The following is a 20,205-nucleotide window of genomic DNA, read 5'->3' as shown; positions in this document are numbered from 1 at the left end:
AAAGGAGACCAGGGCACAAAGACCGGCTGTTAACAAGACGCACAAGGAGGATTTCATCACACACGGGGTCACTGCCATCCAGGTCTGAAAACCAACGGCTTATTGCATAAGCTGAATGGAGGGCAGGGGGTGTGTGTGTGGGGGGAAACAGCTTTATCTCAAGGCAGAGCCCAGAAAAGGCTCAGCTGAGACATTCACCCTTCTGCTGTGCTTCCTAGGAGAATGCTCTTGTCTCTCCCTGCTCCCAAGGAGGGGAAAAAAAAAGAGCAACTAATGTTCTGTGGGAAACATCAGGTCACGTCTCTTCCTGTCGGGATCAGGGAGGATGTGAACAACGTAGGGGAATCTCTCGGGGAGGGGATCGGGGCGTTAGGAGGATCCAGGACTTGGGTGTTGGGTTTGAGCTCTTGGTAACTCCACGTATTTCCCTGCCGTAAGGGAGAAGCTCTGTTAGGATTGATGGGTTGACTAAACCGGGAGACGAATCGATGGGTCTCCCTGGGGGACTCCTGTGCCAAGCCTGGCGAGCGTGCTGACGCGATGTCCCTGCTTGTACCTTCATCTCAGGTCAGCAGCTCCTCAGCTGTTAACGCCTGGGGACGCCGCTCGGTGGCGAGCGCTGCCCAGCCTCTTTATTTTAACAGAGACATTCGTTCAGTTAAAACGTTGCAGCGAGAGAAAACATAAATCAACAGCGTTTGTATTTATTAAATACAATATTTGATTTCAAAACATCCGTGGCTGACTCAACGGCAGCAATGTCACAAGGCTCAGCGTCAGTTATCTGGTGTTCAGACGCTGCGGGGAGGAGGAGGAGGACAATAAAAGGTGATGAGGAAACATGGCTGCTCCTGCTGCACAGCCCAGCAAAGCCCGGAGGCGACAGCAGCCCCCGGCGATGCCCCAGAGCTCGCACCAGCCCATCTGCTGTGCAAACGGGACCCGTGGCTCTCGGCACCAGGTGTTCCGGAAGCCCCGCGATCAAAACCTTTCTGGTAACTCAAAGAACTGAATTTGAAGGGAAGTGGAAGAAAGGTGACATCCTGGACTGAAACGCTCGCTGTCTGGGTGGATTGGCTGAGCCCTTCCAAGAACACAGCAGCTCTGGCACGTGTCGCTGAGGTATTTCTTCCCCGGCAGAGTTTGGAGTGTACGTGCAGGGCGGTTAAGCAATCGGAGTTAGATATTAACTGGAAATCTGGGGTTTGGGCGACCAGACCTTTTTTTTTCCCCAGTGGCGGGAAAGTACCTCGCTTTACTCCCTGAATTCTGCCCTCGTTAAGCTGCTGCCTGACATTTAGCAGCGGGGGAAGAGGAGGAAGAGGCAGAGGTTAAACTTGTAACCTCAGCCAGTCTTTGGTCAGCTCATCACTGGGGTTCCCCAAGGCTGGCTGCTCCCCAGGTTTCCTATTCCCCTGATGCCCGGAAAAGGAGGGATCCTACCAGAAGTAAGTTCCTGACAAACCACTTCACGTGACACACTTGCTGGTTTAGCCCCAACAAAAATTCTATCGCACAAATATGTACAGCAGCTCCCAGGAAAAGAGACTTTACCCCAAAAAGAGCACTTGAGGTGTAACAGTGAATGGCAAAAGCCCTGTCGCTTCAGGCTGCGTGTCAAGGAGTACGTGAAAAACTACAGTGGGGCAAACTCGCCTGAATTTTATCTATTACTCCATCCTCAAAGCAAGCCCTGCCTAATTTGAGGTTCTTCAGCTGGGGCAGTGCTTGGCACAAAGCAATAATGGCACTGGGGGGAATCTCGTGGCCGACGTCGAGGCACAGCGTCTCCAGGCGCTGCAGGGTTGCTAAACAAGCCAGACCCACGTTCGTCAGTGGGTAAGTGCTCTCAATCTTCAGGAACCGGAGATGTTTCAAGTGGCGCCCGACAAAGTCCATGGCAGAGTCACCGATGCGGCAGTCGTGCAGCACTAGGTGCTCCAGCAACTCCAGGTGCGGAGCCGCGGCCTGAATCCCTGTATCTGTTATGCGGTAGGTGCCAGAAAGGCTCAGCGTCTTCAGGCGGCTCTGGGAGGAGACGTTCAGCAGATGGCAATTGGAAAAGGCTGGGACCTTGTGGACAACAAGGTGCTGCAGCTGCGGCAGGGTCCTCCCAGCAGAGCTGCAGAACCAGGCGGCGGGGATTTCGCAGTAACTCAGCTCCAGCGCCGTGAGGGAAGGGGGGATGCTCTCATAGGGGATGGGGCGGAGGTCCATCTCTGCCAGGCACAGCCGGTGGAGCTGGGGGCACCGCTTCCCGAGGGCGGCCAGCAGCGCCGGGGAGAGGAGCTGCCGCTTGCTGCCGGACCAGAGCTTGCCTCCCACCCGCAGCGTCCGTAGGCTGTCACAGAAACGCCACCGCACCAGGTACCACAGGGTCTGGGAGCTGATCTGGCGCTGGGAAAGAAAAGGGCCTGTTCCCAGGGGGTGGGCGGGGGGGGCCCTGCCTGCAGTGGAGTGATTCCCCTCCCATCTCAGCCCCCCACCTGCAGTGGGGTGATTCCCCCCATCTCAGCCCCCTGCCCGCAGTGGGGCGATTCCCCCCCACCATCTCAACCCCCTGTCCACTGCAGGGTGATCTGCCCCCCCCCAAATCTTGGCCCTCCACCCATATTGGGGTGATTCCCACCCCCATCTCAGCCCCCCCATCCACAGTAGGGTGATTCCCCCCATCTCGGCCCCCCGCCCGCAGTTTGGGTCATCCCCCCCCATCTCGGCCCCCCGCCCGCAGTGCAGGTGATTCCCCCTCCCACCTCAGCCCCCGCCCGCAGGGGGGTGATTCCCCCCCCCATCTCACCCCCTGCCCGCGGTGGGGTGATTCCCCCCCCCCATCTCAGCCCCTGCCCGCGGTGGAGCGATTCCCTCCCCCGGCGCGGGAAGGCGGTCGGGAGGCCCGTACCCGGCACGGGCTCAGATCCACATGTCTCCAGAGCGTCCGGTCCCGCGCCAGCCGCTGCCAGCGCCGGCAGACCCTGCGGGGAGGCGGGAGGCGATCAACGGCGGGGCCCGGGCGGCCGGTACCGATCGGGGGTGCGGGGATCCCACCTTTCCGCCCGCAGCCGGTCCCGCACCGGCAGCAGCGCCAGGACCCGCAGCATCACCGAGTCGGGCAGAACCGGCAGTTCTCCTCCCGCCGCTTCCGCCATCTTGGCCGCTTGACCTAGCGGTTGCGAGCGTCACTTCCGCTTCCGGGACAGCTACCGGTAGCTTCCGGTTCCGGTACGGTAGCGGCTGTGGCGGAGTGACGCAGAGCTCGGTGGGTACCTGGGGGTCCTGGGCGGGATCCGGGGGCGTCGAGACCTCCCTGCTTAACCCCCTTCCTTATCGGCAATCCCTCCCGGTGCCTCTTTTCCCCTCCCGGTGCCACCCCCTAACCCCCGGTGTCCCGTGCCGTCCCCGCTAACCCCTCTCATTCCTCAGCCGCGATGATCGAAGTCGTCTGCAACGATCGTCTGGGCAAGAAGGTGCGGGTGAAATGCAAGTATCCCCGGGAACCGGGACTGGGCGGGGGTGTCCGGGGTGGGCGGAGGGAGGGGGGGCTCCTCCCGGTTCCCCCCGTTTCCTTAACAGCCCCGCCAGCACGGAGGATTCCATCCGTGACCTGAAGAAGCTGATCGCGGCGCAGACCGGGACCCGCTGGGACAAAATCGTGCTCAAGAAGTGGTGAGTGAGGCCCTCCGGTCCCCTCTCCCCCCCAGCCCCAACCCCGCCATCCCGGGGGCGGCGGAGCTGGTCCTGGCCGCCCGACAGTCGTGTGTTCCGTTCCGTCCCCGCAGGTACACCATCTTCAAGGATCACGTCACGCTGGGCGACTGTATCCTTTTCCGGGCGGGTGTTTTTACGGTGTTAACGGGGGGGTGGGGTGGGGTGTCCACACGTTCCCCAGCCCCCTCGACCTCCGCCCTTCTCCTTAACTCCATTCTCCAGATGAGATCCATGATGGCATGAACCTGGAGCTCTACTACCAGTAGCCGTTACCGTCCCCTCCCGGTTCCCGCCCCTCCCCGTGCTCCTTTCTCCGTGGGACCCTCCCCCAACTCCTCGTTCCCCCCCACCCCCACGCCCGGTATGGCCGAGCTGGAGCCACGCTGAGGCTCTAAACCTGCCCTGAAGTGTTTAAGTGGTTTATAATAAACGTGTTTCTCGAGTCTGTGGTTGCTGTGGGGCTGCGGCGCAGCGGGGACGGGGCACCGGGAGCCGCCGGAGCGGTGGGCAACGACGCGCTTCTGTTTCTCTACGCCTTTTGTGCCCTTTGCGGCCACCGTTCGTTCCTGCGTCACGTGCCCAGCACTGCTTCCGCCTTCAATGCGGCCTCCCGTCTGTAGCCAATGAGCACCAGAAAGGCGGGCGCTTCAGCCAATGACAAGGCGGGGAGGTTGGGCGTCTCCTTCCTTCGGGCCAATGGGAGGAGGGAGGGGGTGGGATCGCTCCGCCCCTCCCCGCGCCAATGGGGCCGGGCCGGGCGCGGGCGGTGCGGGAGGCGCAGCTGAGGGAAGATGGCGGAGGAGGAGAAGCTGCCCGCGGGCTGGGAGAAGCGCATGAGCCGCAGCTCCGGTACGGACGGCGGCGACGGGAGCGGAGGGGCTGGGGGGGTCGCCGCTACCGGGACGGTGAGCCGGGCCTCTCGGGGCGTCGGGGGCCCGGCCAGGACCCCGGCGGAGGTGCAGCCCGGTGGGCCCGGCCTGGGCCTCGGCGGGGTTTGAGGGGCTCTGAGCGGGCTCTGGGGGCGGCGGGGTCTGGGGAGCTGGGCTTGGGGCTGGCCTGAGAGCCTGGACGGGGGTATGCGGGGTGCCTGGCGTGGAGGCGGCCGTGCCTGAGGGGCGTCGTGCCCGAGTACCTCAAGCTGCGTCGGGGGTGGGGGGGTTTAGATTGGAAATTAGGAACAATTTCTGTGCTGAAAGAGTGGTCAGGCACAGGAACAGGCTTCCCAGAGAGGTGGTGGAGTCCCCATCCCTGGTGGGGTTCAAAAAGCGTGTAGATGTGGTGCTTCAAGGCATCGTTTAGGAGGCTGGGAGGGGGGGGTTGGGTTGGTGGTTGGCCTTGATGATCCTCGAGGTCTTTTCCAACCTTATTGATGCTATGAAAGGCTGAGAGACCTGGGCTTGTTCAGCCTCGAGAACAGAAGGCTGAGGGGGGTCTCATCAGTGCTTATAAATATCTGAAGGGTGGGTGTCAGGGGGATGGGGCCGGGCTCTTTTCAGTGGTGCCCAACGCCAGGCCAAGGGGCCACGGGCACAAACGGGACCATGGGAAGCTCCACCTGAATATGAGGAGAAAATTCTTTCTTGTGCGGGTGCCAGAGCAGTGGCACAGGCTGCCCAGAGAGGCTGTGGGGTCCCTTCCCTGGAGGTGTTCAGAAAACATGTCCTGGTGCTCTGGGGCATGGTTTAGGAGGCCTGGTGGTGTTAGGTTGGTGGTTGGACTTGATGATCCTAGAGGTCTTTTCCAACTTTAATGATTCCATGATTCCTGGGAGTGTTGTCTGATGGGGAGGGATACCTGGGGCTGGGGAGGGGGGGTTGCTCTGTCTGGGGGTAGCTGGCGGAAGGAAGTGGGGCAGGAGAGAAGCTGCTCTCTACAAGGCCGGGTTGGAGTGTGGCAGGATGCTTTGCCCTTGGTGGGGCTGCCGGTGGCTCAGGGAGGGACATTGTTGGTTAGGATGGTGCTTTTAGTATAGTTCTGCCCTTTGCAGTGACAGCTTTCCATGCTTAGTGGCTGAAAAGCAGTTCCTAGGAGGTCGCCTTCATCGACTTGGCTGCTGTACTCATTGTTTGAGGTGGGGATGATGAGTCTAGGGAGGCTGAGAGAGAACAGGGGCCCATGTGAACCGTCCTTTGCCAGAACTACCGGGGCTGAAGCGTCCTGGAGGGAGAGAGGGGGCTCCGTGGCTCGCTGCAGTTAGCGGGTTTAGGCTGTTGGTTGGGATTTAAACGGGCAACTCGGGCCCTTTGCTACGAGGTCGTAGCTTCCCCCACACAGCTCTGCTGTTGCAGTCCCTCACCTTGGTTTGCTTGGCTCTTTTCTCGAGACTAGTCTGCTTCTAGCTTCAGTGGAGAGCTTTGGGATGAATGATTTGCTGGCAGAAAATATCTTGATTGATGCTGTGAGTTACTGCAGGTAAATGCACGTGTAGCTTTGGGCACTGGAAGGCCTTTGAGCAGCAGAATTACCTGGCTTTAACGCTGAACATGTCAGGAGGTGCCTTCACAGGAGCTTCATTTTCTGCTACCCAGGGAAACCATGGATAACTTGTGCAGGAAGGTCTTATTTTCTGGTAGAAAAAAAGTGATTTTTCAGAAGGAAGGGTCTGTGCGATGCAAAGATGTGATCTTTGCTAACAGTAACTCGCCATGTTTGCTGCAGGATGTGCTTAACAGAGAGGCTTTACCCAGCTTCACCCTTGTAAATAGGGCTGAGGTGAAACACAGTCTTATCCCCAGGCCAGAAACCCAGCACAGTCCGCCTCCTCAGCAGTGGCAGGGTGTTGCCTGGGGGTGTTTATGGTTTCTGACTGTGTCAGTGGGTGTTTTGTCGCTGATCTGCATGAGCGTCGTGAATTGGAAAGGCAGCTGGAGCCTGCTTCCGCGTGGGGCTGTTGCTTTGACTCAAGGCGCTTCCCGACGGAAGCACTTGCGTAGGAAATCCTGTGGAGTTGTAAAGTCTTGTTTCTTACCTCGTGTGTTTGAGCCAATTGTGTGGATGTGGCCAGGCACTCACAGAAATCTCGTATTTGAGGTGCCTTTGGGGTCAGGAAGTTGATTCTTGGGGTCTGTCGGGAGCTTTTATTAAACCCCAGCCCCTCTCTCTGTCCGCAGGCCGTGTTTATTACTTCAACCACATCACAAATGCCAGCCAGTGGGAGCGGCCCAGCGGCAGCGGGAAGAACGGCCAAGGGGAGCCTAGCAAAGTGCGATGTTCACATCTCTTGGTGAAACACAACCAGTCCAGAAGACCCTCGTCGTGGAGGCAGGAAAAGATCACGCGGACCAAAGATGAGGCACTGGAGCTTATAAATGGCAAGTAAATGCAGGAGAGAGAGAATATGATACTGTTGAAGGGGAAAAGTCATTATAAGGCTAGAATTGGACCCCGAGCTGAGGGGTTCAGTGTGTTGTGAACTTGCTAAAGCAAAGTTTTTTAAGGCAAGTGGTTTGAACATGGACTTTTACGTGGCCCAGCCACTTGGAGAAACGATTTTACTGTACGATTAAATGACGTAAAGATAGGTCCCAGCCCGTGTGTCCTCCCCTTTGTGGTTTTTTTTTTGTAATGTTATTTCAGAGGTTTGTTTGTATTTTCTTTGTAAATGTGTATCTTTATATTAAAAATAAAATTATTTAAAGCTAAAACAAATGTTCTTTAAACATTTCTTTTTATTTAATGTCACTTGACTCCTTGCCCTAACAGCAACTTAGAGTAAGTTCTAATTAACCTCTGCTTGAAATCAAGTTGCTTGTAGGAGGCAGTCGGCCTTGCGCGAGGCTGTGCGATGACCTGGCCAGCTCGGGCTTTTCCCAAAGTGTTCTGGCTTGTGATCCGCTCTAGGAGCGAGGGTGCTGCATGCCTTCCGCCATCGGTGGTGTTAATCTTTAGATGGTTTTTTATTTCCTTGCAGCTCTGGCAGTAAAGTTGAATTGATGTCACGTTTCTTTAAAGTTGAGGTTTTGATCTTAGGGAAGCAAGTTCAAAGTCCAGCTGTTACTACTGGCTTTTACCTCTTAGGATAAGGAATTTGGGGGCTTGGGGTGAGGTTTAAGTCAGTCCCAGTGATTGACTGATGAAACTGAGAGCGTGCTCTTTAGTGGGTGGCTTTGTCTCTTCTGGCAGCGAGGCTGCAAAGGCTAGTTGACGCGCCGCGAGCGGTGAGCACGCAGATATGGACCGCAGTTCTGGGCCTGTGCTATCTTCTATGGCTCCAGCAGTGAGGGAGGGAAGATAAGGGTGGTGTTTTGGCCATTGCCTTGGTCCTAACCAACAATCAGTTTAAGGACTTTCTTGTTTGAGAGACCTGGGAGGGGAAGTTTCTTTGCTAAATAATTTGAAGCAGCCAGGCAGTGACCAGCAGGTGGTATCTGCTCACCGCCTTTTGGAAGGGGAGGCTAAATTAACTGGCACAGGTGGGAATTTCCTTAGGGAATTGTCTCCTTTGGGTTCAGGTGGCTGAGAAAGCGTGACTGGAGGCGATAAAGCAGGATGCACGCCTAGTGCGGAGATCTGTGCCAAGGGAGTGGAGACTGTGGCAAAGATAGACTGAAATATTTCAGCCGAGCTGCAAATTCTGTCTCTCTCTTTCTTTCTTTCTTTTTTTTTAAAAAAAAAAGAATAAAACTGTTTTAGAGCCATCTCTTGGAGCAGTGTTCATCAAAAGGCCAGCGTGGTGCTTTCTGCCAAGCAGAGATTAAATGATGCATGATCCTGGTGTCTTTTAATTGGGCCTTGAGGTACTTGGATCTTTGTAAGTGGGAATCACATTTTAGAAGGGAAACTTGGCTCGTTATCTCTAAACAGGTATTTCAGGAGCTTGTGATCAGGTAGGCTTTTTGATATGCGGGTGTTCTGTAAACTGGTTATCTTTAGAGGCCTGAATAACGTTATTTGGGCTCGACAATTGTCGTAATTCTTTGGTTGGGTGCTTTACTTTGAGATGCCGCAGTTCTTTAGCTACCTGGTAAGGTGATGGGAAGAAACAGCTTAAGCTTTCCTTGGCTCGAAAGAATGAGATTAAGCTTGGCAGCTTCAGACCCTCCTCACTATCGAATAACTCTTTATGTTTCGTAATCTCTCTGTGGTGTCTGAAGAGGAAAGAGTCGTGCTTAAAACTTTATTCACGTAAATACCCCGCTTGCCGTCTGGGTGAAGGCTGTTAGGGAGTTAATTCCTGTAACGGGAATACTGTTGTCAAAAAACCAAACCCCTAACCACCGTTCTGTCCACGTTTGTCTCCAATAAACACTATTCCTGGGAAGGTCATAGGGAACATCAGAACATCAGCTTATGATTAATTATTTTATGGTGGCTTCTTGCATATTGCTGTAATTTAAGTTTCTAGAACGGCTGAAACATACTGGGAGGATGCACGGCTCAGCTCTGCTACGGCTCCTGCCAGCCAGGCATCAAGGAACTTCTCTGAACAGATGTACTGTACCTGGTGAACGTAATTATAGCGCAGAATTGTCTAAGTAGGGCTCTGGGGAGGAATTCGCTCGACAGGCACAGCACCACACGTTTTCATGTTTTGTTTGGAGACCGGTTATGTCTGAGATCTCCCTCCAAATCTAGCTCTGGCGTTAATGCTTTATGCAATAAAAATCTGAGAAAGAAATTTGATTCGGGAGCTCTCTGTTCCCGCAGGGGAGGGGACAATACCAAAGATAAATGTTTTCGGTAGGTGAACTTGGCTGATGTCAAATATTCCATCTGATGGCTTTTCTCCAGTAATGAGGGAGGTGAGTCGAGAGGGATGGAGGGGTGCGTCGTCCGTGAATAATTCTTAATCCATTAAGAAAGTCGCAGTGGAGAATGAAATGTAGGTTAGCTCTCCCGCTGTGGTACAGCAGGAGTTGGAGGACTTGGCTCACCAGGTGCTTTTTTGATAGGTGGTAACATCGTCGGGAATGTGGGACTAGAAAGAAATTTCAGATTTGAGCCTGACCCTGATATTAAAGGTTGCGAAACCTCTTAGTCCCTTCTGCCAGCTTTATCAAGCGCCGTTTAAGAGGCGGTTAGGGTTCTGGCTGAATTTGCTGTGAAGGTTATCCCAGACCATCTTTGCTCTGGGGTGTAGAAACCCAGTTTCCAGCTAAATACTGCTTGTGATTGGTTTTAAGCCGGCGTTTCTTGCGTTCGTGTTGTTTAATTACTCAATTAAATTTAATTTCTTCCTGATGTTGACCTCTCAGTGGATTTAGAGAGCCCTGCTCTTTACCAGCCTGTTTTTGCACGCTGAGCCAACCGGGCTTTTAGTTTCTGGTAATGTAGGTCATCTGTTCTGCTGTTTCTGCTCTTGGCCCTCCTTTGCACTTCAGTTCCGATTAATCTTTCTTGAGCGTGGGTTCATCGTGGTATGCAATATTCCAGATTAGCCCTTGGCAGTGCCTTCTACTGTGGCATTTACTACTGCCCTTCCCTCTGCTGAGGATACCACGGTTTCAGTGCTGCGCTTCTCGCTTTTAAAGTCATACTGCTGGTTTTGGAGTTCCTTGTAATTCTGCATCTAGGTCCTCCTCTTCCCGATGGACCTCTGCATACATCAGACTTTTTTTCTTGTGGCTGCTTTGCAGATCCGTGTGTGAGTTCGCTTGGTGTTGTTGGATCTTGCTTAGTTGTTCAGGTCACGTTTAATATTCTGATCCTCCTTTCTGCTGACAGTGCTTCCCCACCCTCCAGCTCGTTATTTGCACGTTTCGTTAGCTTACCCGTTTCTTGTTGCCCAGTCAGCTGGGATTCATCCCAAAGATCAGTCCCCAAAAGCTTCACTTCCCCAACACTCCCCATTTCAGCACAATCCAATGCCATTCTTCATCATGTTCTCTTTGCATTCATCTCCCACTATTCAATTTCGCTTACGCCTGGAGGTTTTTTAAGGTGTAGTTTATTAAAACCCGGACAGTTCCTCATCTGCATAACTTGTTCGAAACGGCTGAGATCATCTGGGGAAAAGGCTTGTTAATCCCACTTTGCAAAGTTTAGACAGCGTGTCTTGTTCTGGCAGAGGTGAGGACAGCTGCCTCAGCCTTAGGCTTTATCCAGCAGAACGCTCATCTCATTGACAGGCAGATTTTGCTCTCAGGCTTGTCACTAGCATAAAATTAGGGGGTTTTAATAACTAAATCCTATTTCAATATGTAGTTGACTGGCTTTCTCCACAAGCTCTTTACCCCTCAAAACCTGCTGGTGTGACCAGGGCAGGCAGTTTTTGGATATAAATCACTCTGATCCTTAATTTGGATGCTTTATTAGTTTAACTTCAGTATCTTAAAGCTGTAATCCCTGACACTTCTGCATGTGACGGGTACTTGCTGGGGACTGGCGGCTTTGTGCACGTGTTTGTGGTGGTGCAAGTAGGTATTTTTAGGATAAACTCCTGTTTTGTCAACAAGCAGGCTGTTTACGCTCAAGCAGCTTAGTTTAATAGGATGAACCCATATCGGTTTCTTTCCTAAAACGCAGGAATGCTGTGAACTGTCTTCCACCCCGATAAATAACCCTTATTGCCTTTTTAACACAGGATTAGTAGGTGTTGTCTTAAGTTTTGTAGAGTTTCAGACTTTCACCTTAGTCTTTCTCCACCTGTTCGTGTGCGCTCGAGGCAGCGGGTGGGATAAACGTGTCTAATCTCCCTTCGGTGACAATACCGCTGCTGGTGTTTGCTGTTGAAGCAGGTTACGCGCTCTAGGAGTTAAGATAACTTTCTATGGCTTTTGAATTCTATTCAGGACCCCCGTTTAAAAATAAAAATCTCCAACAAGAGGTGATCAATCTGCTATCCCCATTTTTTTGGTAGCTCTTCTTCCTGGCCGGTCCAGCTGGAAAAGCAAACCTAGCTGTCCTGAACGCCTTGCTGAATTCAAAGATTTAGGCTAGTGGCAGCTGATTTAATGAGGGAAAATGGGCTGTAGGCTAGAAGACTAATCTGAAGACTTAAAATCCCTTTGTTTTGGTCTTGCAAGCATTAAACTGCAATAAAGGGGTTCGTTCCAAAGCCGATAGCCTGCTTTTTCAGTTGCTGCTGGATACCCCAACCTTCATTCTCTCATTAAGGAATATTTTCTTATCTGCCCCCAGCCCTCACAGGTATATTCTCCGGTGTATACAAGTCTATAGCATTAAAATGAGCTGGAAAAGACTTATTTCCTCATTCTTTTGCACCAGAAATTGTCCTCTTCCTCTTGTGAGAGCATCCCTCCAAATAATAAAGCCTAGCTCTTGAATTACATGCGTGACCCTTTTTCCAGTGGGGATCTTCCATTGCTTGCAGTTGGAATAAATCATGCTCAGCCCATTTTTTTCATATTATTTTATTTTTTTAGAGGCTTATCTAGCAAAGTGCAGGCTCTTTATACATGCAGGCTGCAGGGCTTACATGGGAGTGACCTGAAATAGAAAGTTTGGTTATCAAAACCAGGAGACTTAATAGCTTTGAGGGGGTAGAACAACACTGCTTTTTCTCTCGGTTTCTCTGTTCAAGAAAATCACCTGCCCCTCAGTATCTCTTTTTGAAGGTGGAAGACTCTTTAGGTCTAAAACGGAAGGCAGTCGGGCTTTGCTGGTTCTTTCAAAAGCTGACGGGAGGTTTCTGGAAAGAAGGATTTAAAAATTAAACAGCTCTCTAGTGAGAAATAAGTTTAGCTGCATTTCACCTGGTGCGGAGAGTTGCTCTGGGCTGGGAGCTGGAGCGCGGGTCTGGGGGCTGTTCCTCTGCGCTTCAGGGCACACACGGACCGGTTCCTCAGGGAGATGCTCCCCGGCGTAGAATACACGGGTGAACGATTTTCGCAATGTAATTTAGTCTTAATTGATCATCTTGGGTAGTCAATTTGGTCTTGTGGTCCAAAGCGTAGAAGGCAAGGCCCTCTGGCAGGAGCAGGCTGCCTTGGGAAGGTGGGGGCTTAACCGGCAGCCGGACCTACAGCAGATAGAACTGCTCTTCGCAGGCTTCGAGTCCAGCCTAAACGGCTCTCCTCGTGCAGAAACATTTCTTGCAGCCGGTACTAAACGCTGTTTTGGTGGGGGGTGGCTGCAAGTGAGACCAGAGAGGGCTTGGGATTTTGATGTGTGGTTACGCTCCTTTTAACGAAGGAGCTGGTTGAGTTCCATGAAACTAAACAGGAGTTTCTCGTCTCGAGAATCCATGAAAATCTGCCTCACGCAGTGTTAAGGGATACGTCAGTGGCCCTTGTGCTTTGCCCATCTCCGAGAGCAGTCAGGATCTGTAATTAGCGGCTCCCCAATCATGTTATCAAGCTGTTGACTGGAAAATATGATTTATTTCCTAGGTTTTCGTGTTACGAGTTAGCAGGGGGTTCTTCTGCTCGTTCAGAAAGATTCATAACAGTGAGGCAGAGCTCTCGGTTAAACCTACAAATATTTCTTAACTGACCTTTTAAAAAGCTGTCTTGACAAATAATTCAGTCCTCGGGGATTCTTCATGCTCATTCTCCTACTGAGGTGAGCCCTTCTGAAATCAAAAGCTCATCTATTCTGAAGCCCAATAATAAATTCCCATGCTTCAGGGGCAGTAGGAGGTGGAATCACCATTTTTTATTTCATGGAAGCTTAAATAGAACCGGGCCGCGGTGCAAAGGTGGAAACGTGCTTGGGAAAAAAATAAAGTGCTTTTGGGGTGTTATGAAAGTTTTAGTTCTGGCTCTGGCGTCTTTCAGGAGGTTTGAAAACCTCTCTGCGTGCACGTGGTGTGTGTCCGTGGCTGTGCCCTTCTTGCTGTGGGATGTCATGCTTAAGGTGAGGGTTTTGGGTGGGTTTTTTGGTCTTTCCCCGTTTTTCCTTCTCCTGACAGAATTATTCCCTGTATTTACAGGCTACATCCAGAAGATAAAATCGGGAGAAGAGGATTTTGAATCTCTCGCTTCCCAGTTTAGCGACTGCAGCTCGGCAAAAGCAGGAGGCGACCTGGGTGCGTTTGGAAGAGGTAAGTCGAGCTCAGCCTGGCAGCGTGAACACCAGATCAAGATTACAGGGTTGATGCTGATCTTCTTGGCAGGGGGTGGGGTTTAATAATGCACCCCGCTGCTGGGGGAATGAACATGAAAATGGATTTATATGCTAGGCGGCCTGCTGTGCAGGAAATGTAGTTTGATGCCTAGAAGTTAAACCAATTAGGAATGCAACTGTAATATTATTCTAGGCAGAGAGGCAACGTTGTGCAAACGCCCTTCATGAAATTGGCTTTTCCCTCTGGAAAAGGATTTTCCGGCTACACTGAATGGAAATCCAGTTGCACAGCATAATGAGCCATGAATAAGGAGAAAGTGGATAAGTCGTGCTAACGGCACGCCAGATAAATAATTTGGCATTCTAAGCTTCAGTGAGAAAGCTGTTAACAAGTCGTGGAAATAAGAACAATTCACAGCCTGCCGAAATAATGTTGCTGGTGAGAGATTTTGTTACAGGATTATTGATCAGTGCAGTGAGGGAGCGACGACAGAAAGCTCGGGGATGCTTCTTCATTAATGAGATTTGCTGGTGTGGGAGGAAGAATCTTTGGGATGGGAAAGTGTAACATTGAAACCTCTTTTGCTTTATCTTACGAATGCTTTCTGCAGTAATTTCCACTAGGAGGAAAATAGAAAGCAATTGCGTCATGAGTACAGCTACAGTATTCAAAGAACAACCCAAAATCTCTTTATAGCGAGAGTGTCCATGCGTATTTTATTTGAAGACGGCCAAGAAAGGTTCCCGCCAAGGAGAGCGAATGCTCTATTTATTGTTACAATCTATGCCCCAAAGTCACAGGGACTTGCAGCGATCCCAGAGGGGGATCTGTAGTCAGAGCTGCCCGCATCCGAAGCGGTGAGCTGCAGTCCGGCGTGTCCTTTTAGTGGAAGTCTTTTTCCTAAGCTCACGCTCAGGGTTCGTGGACTGAAGCATTCAGAAGCTCGCCTCGTCTCGCCCTGCAGCAGGTATACAGGTTTTGCAGGAGATTTTGCACACTTGCCTCGTCATTCCAGGCTTTTACCCCACTTAGGATGTCCCAGGAATACTAAACACACCAGCGGGCTCACTGCTGCTGCAGACGTAACCATGGAAGGGCCTCCAGAGATGCTCTTTCAGCCCCTGCTCCCTGAAGCCCACCCAGCTTTGGCAGGTGAAACTATGCAGGAATGTGGTTTGGGGGGGGGTTTCCCCCACCAAAATACTGTATTTAATCACTGTTCCTTTTTAGGGTGCAGGTCAGCAACAGTTCCTTCCTCTAACAGGCCCTTTCAGGCAGGGCTAAAGAAAGATATGTTATTGCCTATAATGAAACGTTAACCCTAGGGTGCTGCCTCTGCTGGTTGGGGTTCAGCAGAAGCTCAGCTCATTGTGCTCTTTGGAGATGTATGGAAAGAGATTTATACTGATTTTCTGGCTGCACCAAATTGTAAAGAAACGTTGCAAAAGCCAGTTTCCACTAGATGGCATTGGAACCATGCGTGGTGGCCAAAACCCGGCACTGTCGCTCCATCCCCCTCTCTGCCTCTCTTTTTTTTTTTTTCCTTTTTACTGGGCTGAAAATGTAATTTGTTAGAACTTGGAGCACTGGTTACTTCAGAGGTGAAGTTATTAAAACATTTCAATTTGTCTTCCTGAAACCCTTCAAATAAGTCATGTTTCTGCTTGAGGAAGACCACTGTGGTGCAGCAGGGAGGCTGTTGCCTCATCTGAAGTCAAGATTTCAGGTCCTAGTGGAAAAAACCAAAACAATTCAGGTGGCGAGGCAGGTCTGCCTGACAGCGAATGATGCCGGCTTTGTACCCAGAGCTTACAAGCCAGGCAAGCTGCTCCCCTCTCCTGGTAATTAATCTAAATGCTGAAATGAGAGAAGCAAAACTCTGGAAAACCGTGTGCATCGGGTCACTTCAGTAATAAACCCCCCCTTTTTGTTTTTTAAGGGGAAAATACCAAGCCGAAGGTATTCCTCATCCTGAAAGGGAGGAATTGAGCATCTCTTGTGGCACCTGGCTGCCTTGCTAGAGAAGGGGGCGGGGATGGATGGAGGTCCTGAATTAAAACCTAAATTCTGGAGATGCTGCTGGGCTAGACGTGATGCGTCTGGGATGTGTGGTCTTTGAAAGGGTCGGGAAGGTTTAGTTTGCAAAGAGATTAGTGTATGGCCGCAACGTCTGCTGAGGATCCAGCTGTCAGGCTGCCTAAAAGCTTTCTGCAGCCCCCTCCTAATGTGCTGCAGAGTCCAAAGCTACAGCGCCGCCTCGGAGCTTGGAGACAAGGGTCATAAACTTAACAGGAGATGGATGCTGCGTTTTTGGCAAGACGCTGCTCTGTACGTCTCCTCAGGCATCTCGAGGCAAGCTTGGCAAGCGTGGTCAGGGCTAAGAGCTAAGTAAGGGTTCCCCCTGTGCCTGGGGGACTGTCGCCTCCCGGCCTTCCCTCGCAGGCATCTTGTCCTTCTGCTGAAGCTTTTGCCGAGACCCCCCCGGTGAGACTTTGACCTGTTGGTAACAGTAAAACCTCATTATTTTGTCTGGGGTGGGCAGTTTTTCTGCTCTACCTTCTGTCACAGGAAACTGGGCAAAAATACTGTCCCCCTTGGACCCCCCGCCCCGCAACAGGCTGGTGTTTCTCCTCTTGACTTGAATTATTCTGGCTGAGCACTTGTGCTGCTTATTCCTTCCGCCCCACTGCAGAGCTGCAGTACCTGCACTCATGAATCCCCGCACGGGGTCCTTCCTCCAAGCACCTCTGGCTTTCCTGAGCCTGGATTACTAAACCTCCTGAAACTGAGTGACTTGGAGGCTGGAGCCTTAAGAGCAGTTCTTATCTAGGTCATGACATTATCTACGTGTGCCTTGTAAATTATTTAGCGCAGCTTGTAATGCACACCGCATCCATTCCCCCTGCGTACCTGGAGGGCACGCGGGACTGGAAGACGAACATCCACTTGTGCCAGTGAGTCTGCAGAACAGAGATCCTCTGCCGTCTGGGTCCGCAGCTCTCCGAGTATCTTTCCTTGCTGCAGTGATGTCTGTAGGATCTGAACAACCCTCCCTGTTTAAAAAAGAAAGTCTGTGTACATGCATGTGTGAATGAGTTGTTTTGAATCATCTTCAGGGACTAGATGAAAACAAACACCCCCCGCAAGTTATTAATTGGTGACTTTGTTGTTTGCCTGGAAGCTGTCTTCATTTGAGGCTTGCTTGCTCAGAAAGATCTTCCATTTGTTGCTGAGCTTAATTGAACTTTCTGGTGTCTGCTCTCTGCAGGTCAGATGCAGAAACCTTTTGAAGATGCCTCATTTGCGCTGAGGGCTGGTGAGATGAGCGGACCAGTTTTCACAGAATCAGGGATCCACATCATCCTACGCACAGAGTGAAGTGCCTTGGTGACATGTAGAAAGGAAAGGGTGAGGGGAAGAAAGGAAAAAAAATAAAACCCACAAAACAAAAGCTACTCCAACCCTGCATTCTCCCAAATGAACTTCATATCCAGTTTAAAACAAAAAAAACATAAAAAAAAAACAAACCCAGCTCATTTCATATCTCAATATCTTCTGTGGCACCTGACACGATGTTTTTCACCTGCAGAGATGCATGGTTAGCCAAGGGTTGAGAACACAATCAAAATAAGACGGGTAGCACCTTTCATAAGCAGAGAGAATGTTTAAAAACAACATTTCTGGCATGCCACAGCTGCTTGAGTTATATTGACATGTCTCCTAAGCCGAGGAGTTGTCAACGCTAAAGGTCACCCTTCAGTGCTTCCCACGTCCACCCTGTTAGAGACGCAGAGTATTTATTGCAGTGCGGCACCGATGCTGGCGAAGCTGACTTGTGAACTCTGGTGCTACGACGGAATGAACTCCCCAACCCCTCTGCATGTTTGCTTAAACGCATTTATAACCCGAACGAACGGTATTTGCTCTGCAGTCCGGTCTGTTGGTTTGTAGAACTGATTTACTTAAAGCCATTCATCAATTGACCGTAAGATATCAAAATCGATGAGCCAGCTTAGCGCGGGGCACCCATCCCTCGGTGTCCGTCCGTAGCTTCCCTTAACGCAGCTGTCTCGGGGAGCGTCGTCCCTTGTCCCGTCACGCGGTGGCACCGGGAGCTCTCTCTGCACCTGCCACTGCTTTGACTCTAAAACTTGAAGATGCCTTTCGGTTCCGAATACAAACGAGAGAGGCTAACGGCCAGTAGTTCCCACTGCAGGAAGATCAGTGCCAGCCCGAGCTGTGTAGCGGTACGTAGGATGCTGTGTGCTTCCCATTCCAGCCTGGAGTCACTCCATTATTTAGCCATGACAGTGCCATTCTGTAGGGCAGAATGTATTGTGGATTTTCAGTTTTAGCTAGAAGGCTGTTGTTTTTTCTCAAGCTCCTCTCGATCAACTTGTGGTTTAGACACTGTAAGTCGTTGTTTTCCGGTTACACTGCATTGCTTATGTTTAGTGAAATAAAAAGGGGGCGGGGGGGGTGAATCCTAGCTTTGGTCCGATGCAAACCAGCTGTATAGTTCCAGTTCTCTTAAGCAGAAAATAAAGCCCTCTCCAATTAAACATTTCAAGAGCTCTGGTATTGATTATTTCTCCTCCTTTGCCCGTAGAGATCTCGTTGCTTCTATTAGAGCAAACAAAAAACCTCCGCAATACGTGCTGAGGTGGCTCTTGCTGGTTTGGGTTTGTTTGGGGTTTTGTTTTTAATCCTAAAATGGAACTGTGGCTTGCACGGTGCTAAGAACAACTTCTCCAAATGTGTCTCAAGCTATTAGCTAGGATTCTTTAATCTCTTGTTGTCGTTGGGGGTCTCCTGCTTCGCGTCGAGTCGATGTCTTGTTTCGTAAGAGCTGTTTAAATGCTCGTACAAGGTGTTACTTCAGATAAGGTAAAATCAGCACTTCTAGTGCCATTTAATAACTACTTCCTGCTTCTCCTCAGTTCTGCAAGTGAAGGGGTTCCACCTGTGGTATGAAATCAGCCGCTACGGAGAGCGGCTCCTCGGCGCGTTGTTTGTTTGGTTTTTCTCTAACATTCCCGTTTTGGAGCTGGGCAAAGGCAACATTTCCTCCGTACTCTCGACACCTCCTCCCTACTCTCTCCAGTTACTGCGATCGCCAAAACCAAACATCTGAATATCGCTTGCGGTTCTGCTCTTTGCTGGTTGTGCTGGCGAGACGGAAGGCTCTTGCGCATCGGATAAAAGTTTGTTTCCATAGCTACGCATTGATTTTTTTTACCCAAAATAAATAAATAAATAAGAAAAAATATCCAGCTCAGGCTGACAAGCAGATGAGAACTTCAAAGCGAAAAATTACCCCAACTAACTGTGTGGTAGGAGGAAAGCAGGATCAAAGGTAAATAAAGGCAAGCAGAGGTGTCATCTCTGTCTGGAACTGTGGTATTACAGTACGAGCGGCGGCAGGCAAGCCTCTTTCTGCGGCTGCAGGGCTTTTGCTTTCCAGCTTTCGTTCCTGCCGCAGCCGGGTGATCCCAGCACCGGGTTCAGACCTTCATCGGAAGGTGGGAAGCAGGATGGGGATCGCCTCTGACCACACGCGAACGGTTGATGAGGTGGCCGTGAGAGAAAGAGAACGTGGAGAGTTTTGGGGTGGGGGTGAAGATGCTACCGGGGGTTTTCTATTACTGTCCAAGGCAGTGGGTTTGCAAAGCGTGAAGACCTCGCAGCGGCAAGCTGTGGGGCTTCTGTGCGCCGGCTTCTAAAAAGTGCTTGTCGCTAGTTGGGGATGTTGTTTAGGATATTTACTACTGCTGAAAGCACCCAAAGCGTAATGCTCTGGGGGCTTTGCTGTGCACTGGGGTCCAAGGGGCCTCTCAGGGAAGAATAACTGCCTTTGGGATATCCTGCTGGCATTGCTCAAGGTGGAAACTGCAGAGTAAGCAGGTTTAATGGCTCTCGGTTCTCTGTGTAGCTGTGAATTGGCCGTATCCAGCCCTGCGCTGTGCCGAGGAGAGCTGCCCTGTGGCGCTGGGCAGCGGCGTATCGGTAGCTGGCGCTTCATCCAGCGATGCTGTTTTGGCTTGGCCCTTCCATTTCCCGGCAGCGAGACCTTGCTGAAACCTTTGGCAGCGCGAGCGGGGAGGATGGGAGCTTCTCCCAAGGCTCTGCTCGCAGCTGTGGTGTCAGTTATGCTAGGATTTGGGTGCAGCTCCGCTCGGGAACTGGCGTGGCACCCTGGGACCTGTTTTTTTTATTTGCAGGGGTCATAAACTATGAGCTGCTTTGGTCTCCTGCCCTTTCCCCGGGAACACGCGCTTGTTGCTGCGCTCAGCGAGCGCCTGTGATATAGTAACCTGATTTGGCGTGCTGTCATGGCCTGGATTCGGGTCCCTTCCTGGTACCGCTGCTGGGTGAGATACGGAGCAGCACGGCTCCGTCTAGCCCTGTTCCTGCAGGGGACCCTGGCTCGGTACTCCAAATGCGTGTCAACCCTTGGACTCCGTCACTGGAGCGGTGACACTAACAGTAACTGCTTCTGACTGTATCATGTTTGAAGCCTTCGCTTCTCCAGA

General features: G+C 51.4%; 3 protein-coding genes across 3 annotated transcripts; 2 read left to right on the top strand and 1 right to left on the bottom strand.

The window, feature by feature from the left end:
* Nucleotides 1–684: 684 nt before the first annotated feature.
* On the bottom strand, nucleotides 685–3,197 carry FBXL12 (F-box and leucine rich repeat protein 12). Its single transcript, XM_064437307.1, has 3 exons — nucleotides 3,046–3,197; nucleotides 2,900–2,972; nucleotides 685–2,397 (listed from the first exon to the last, which is right to left on the bottom strand). Exons 1-3 carry the CDS (start codon nucleotides 3,144–3,146, stop codon nucleotides 1,618–1,620), a joined length of 954 nt encoding a protein of 317 aa, XP_064293377.1. The 5' UTR covers nucleotides 3,147–3,197; the 3' UTR covers nucleotides 685–1,617.
* Nucleotides 3,164–4,147, top strand: UBL5 (ubiquitin like 5). The gene is made up of 5 exons (XM_064437310.1): nucleotides 3,164–3,256; nucleotides 3,421–3,481; nucleotides 3,580–3,663; nucleotides 3,777–3,814; nucleotides 3,928–4,147. Exons 2-5 carry the CDS (start codon nucleotides 3,426–3,428, stop codon nucleotides 3,969–3,971), a joined length of 222 nt encoding a protein of 73 aa, XP_064293380.1. The 5' UTR covers nucleotides 3,164–3,256; nucleotides 3,421–3,425; the 3' UTR covers nucleotides 3,972–4,147.
* A 269-nt stretch (nucleotides 4,148–4,416) lies between these two features.
* PIN1 (peptidylprolyl cis/trans isomerase, NIMA-interacting 1) lies at nucleotides 4,417–18,234 on the top strand. The gene is made up of 4 exons (XM_064437309.1): nucleotides 4,417–4,554; nucleotides 6,816–7,016; nucleotides 13,538–13,648; nucleotides 16,941–18,234. The coding sequence occupies exons 1-4, from the start codon at nucleotides 4,497–4,499 to the stop codon at nucleotides 17,048–17,050; spliced, it is 480 nt and encodes a 159-aa protein (XP_064293379.1). The 5' UTR covers nucleotides 4,417–4,496; the 3' UTR covers nucleotides 17,051–18,234.
* Nucleotides 18,235–20,205: the final 1,971 nt, after the last annotated feature.

This window comes from Phalacrocorax carbo, chromosome 30 (genome assembly GCF_963921805.1).
Source record: "Phalacrocorax carbo chromosome 30, bPhaCar2.1, whole genome shotgun sequence".
Taxonomy (NCBI): domain Eukaryota; kingdom Metazoa; phylum Chordata; class Aves; order Suliformes; family Phalacrocoracidae; genus Phalacrocorax; species Phalacrocorax carbo.
This window is presented reverse-complemented; position numbering and strand designations above follow the sequence as displayed.

Bases quoted from the DNA above. Each gene is read 5' to 3' on its own strand.
- FBXL12 (XM_064437307.1), bottom strand. From the start codon at position 3,146: ATGGCGGAAGCGGCGGGAGGAGAACTGCCGGTTCTGCCCGACTCGGTG. The intron at 2,973-3,045 runs GTGGGATCCCCG...GCCTCCCCGCAG, and splicing joins GACCGGCTGCGGGCGGAAAG to GGTCTGCCGGCGCTGGCAGC. The intron at 2,398-2,899 runs GTACGGGCCTCC...TTTCTTTCCCAG, and splicing joins TGGATCTGAGCCCGTGCCGG to CGCCAGATCAGCTCCCAGAC.
- UBL5 (XM_064437310.1), top strand. From the start codon at position 3,426: ATGATCGAAGTCGTCTGCAACGATCGTCTGGGCAAGAAGGTGCGGGTG. The intron at 3,664-3,776 runs GTGAGTGAGGCC...CCGTCCCCGCAG, and splicing joins AAAATCGTGCTCAAGAAGTG to GTACACCATCTTCAAGGATC. The intron at 3,815-3,927 runs GTATCCTTTTCC...TCCATTCTCCAG, and splicing joins TCACGTCACGCTGGGCGACT to ATGAGATCCATGATGGCATG.
- PIN1 (XM_064437309.1), top strand. From the start codon at position 4,497: ATGGCGGAGGAGGAGAAGCTGCCCGCGGGCTGGGAGAAGCGCATGAGC. The intron at 4,555-6,815 runs GTACGGACGGCG...CTCTGTCCGCAG, and splicing joins GCGCATGAGCCGCAGCTCCG to GCCGTGTTTATTACTTCAAC. The intron at 7,017-13,537 runs GCAAGTAAATGC...CTGTATTTACAG, and splicing joins GGCACTGGAGCTTATAAATG to GCTACATCCAGAAGATAAAA.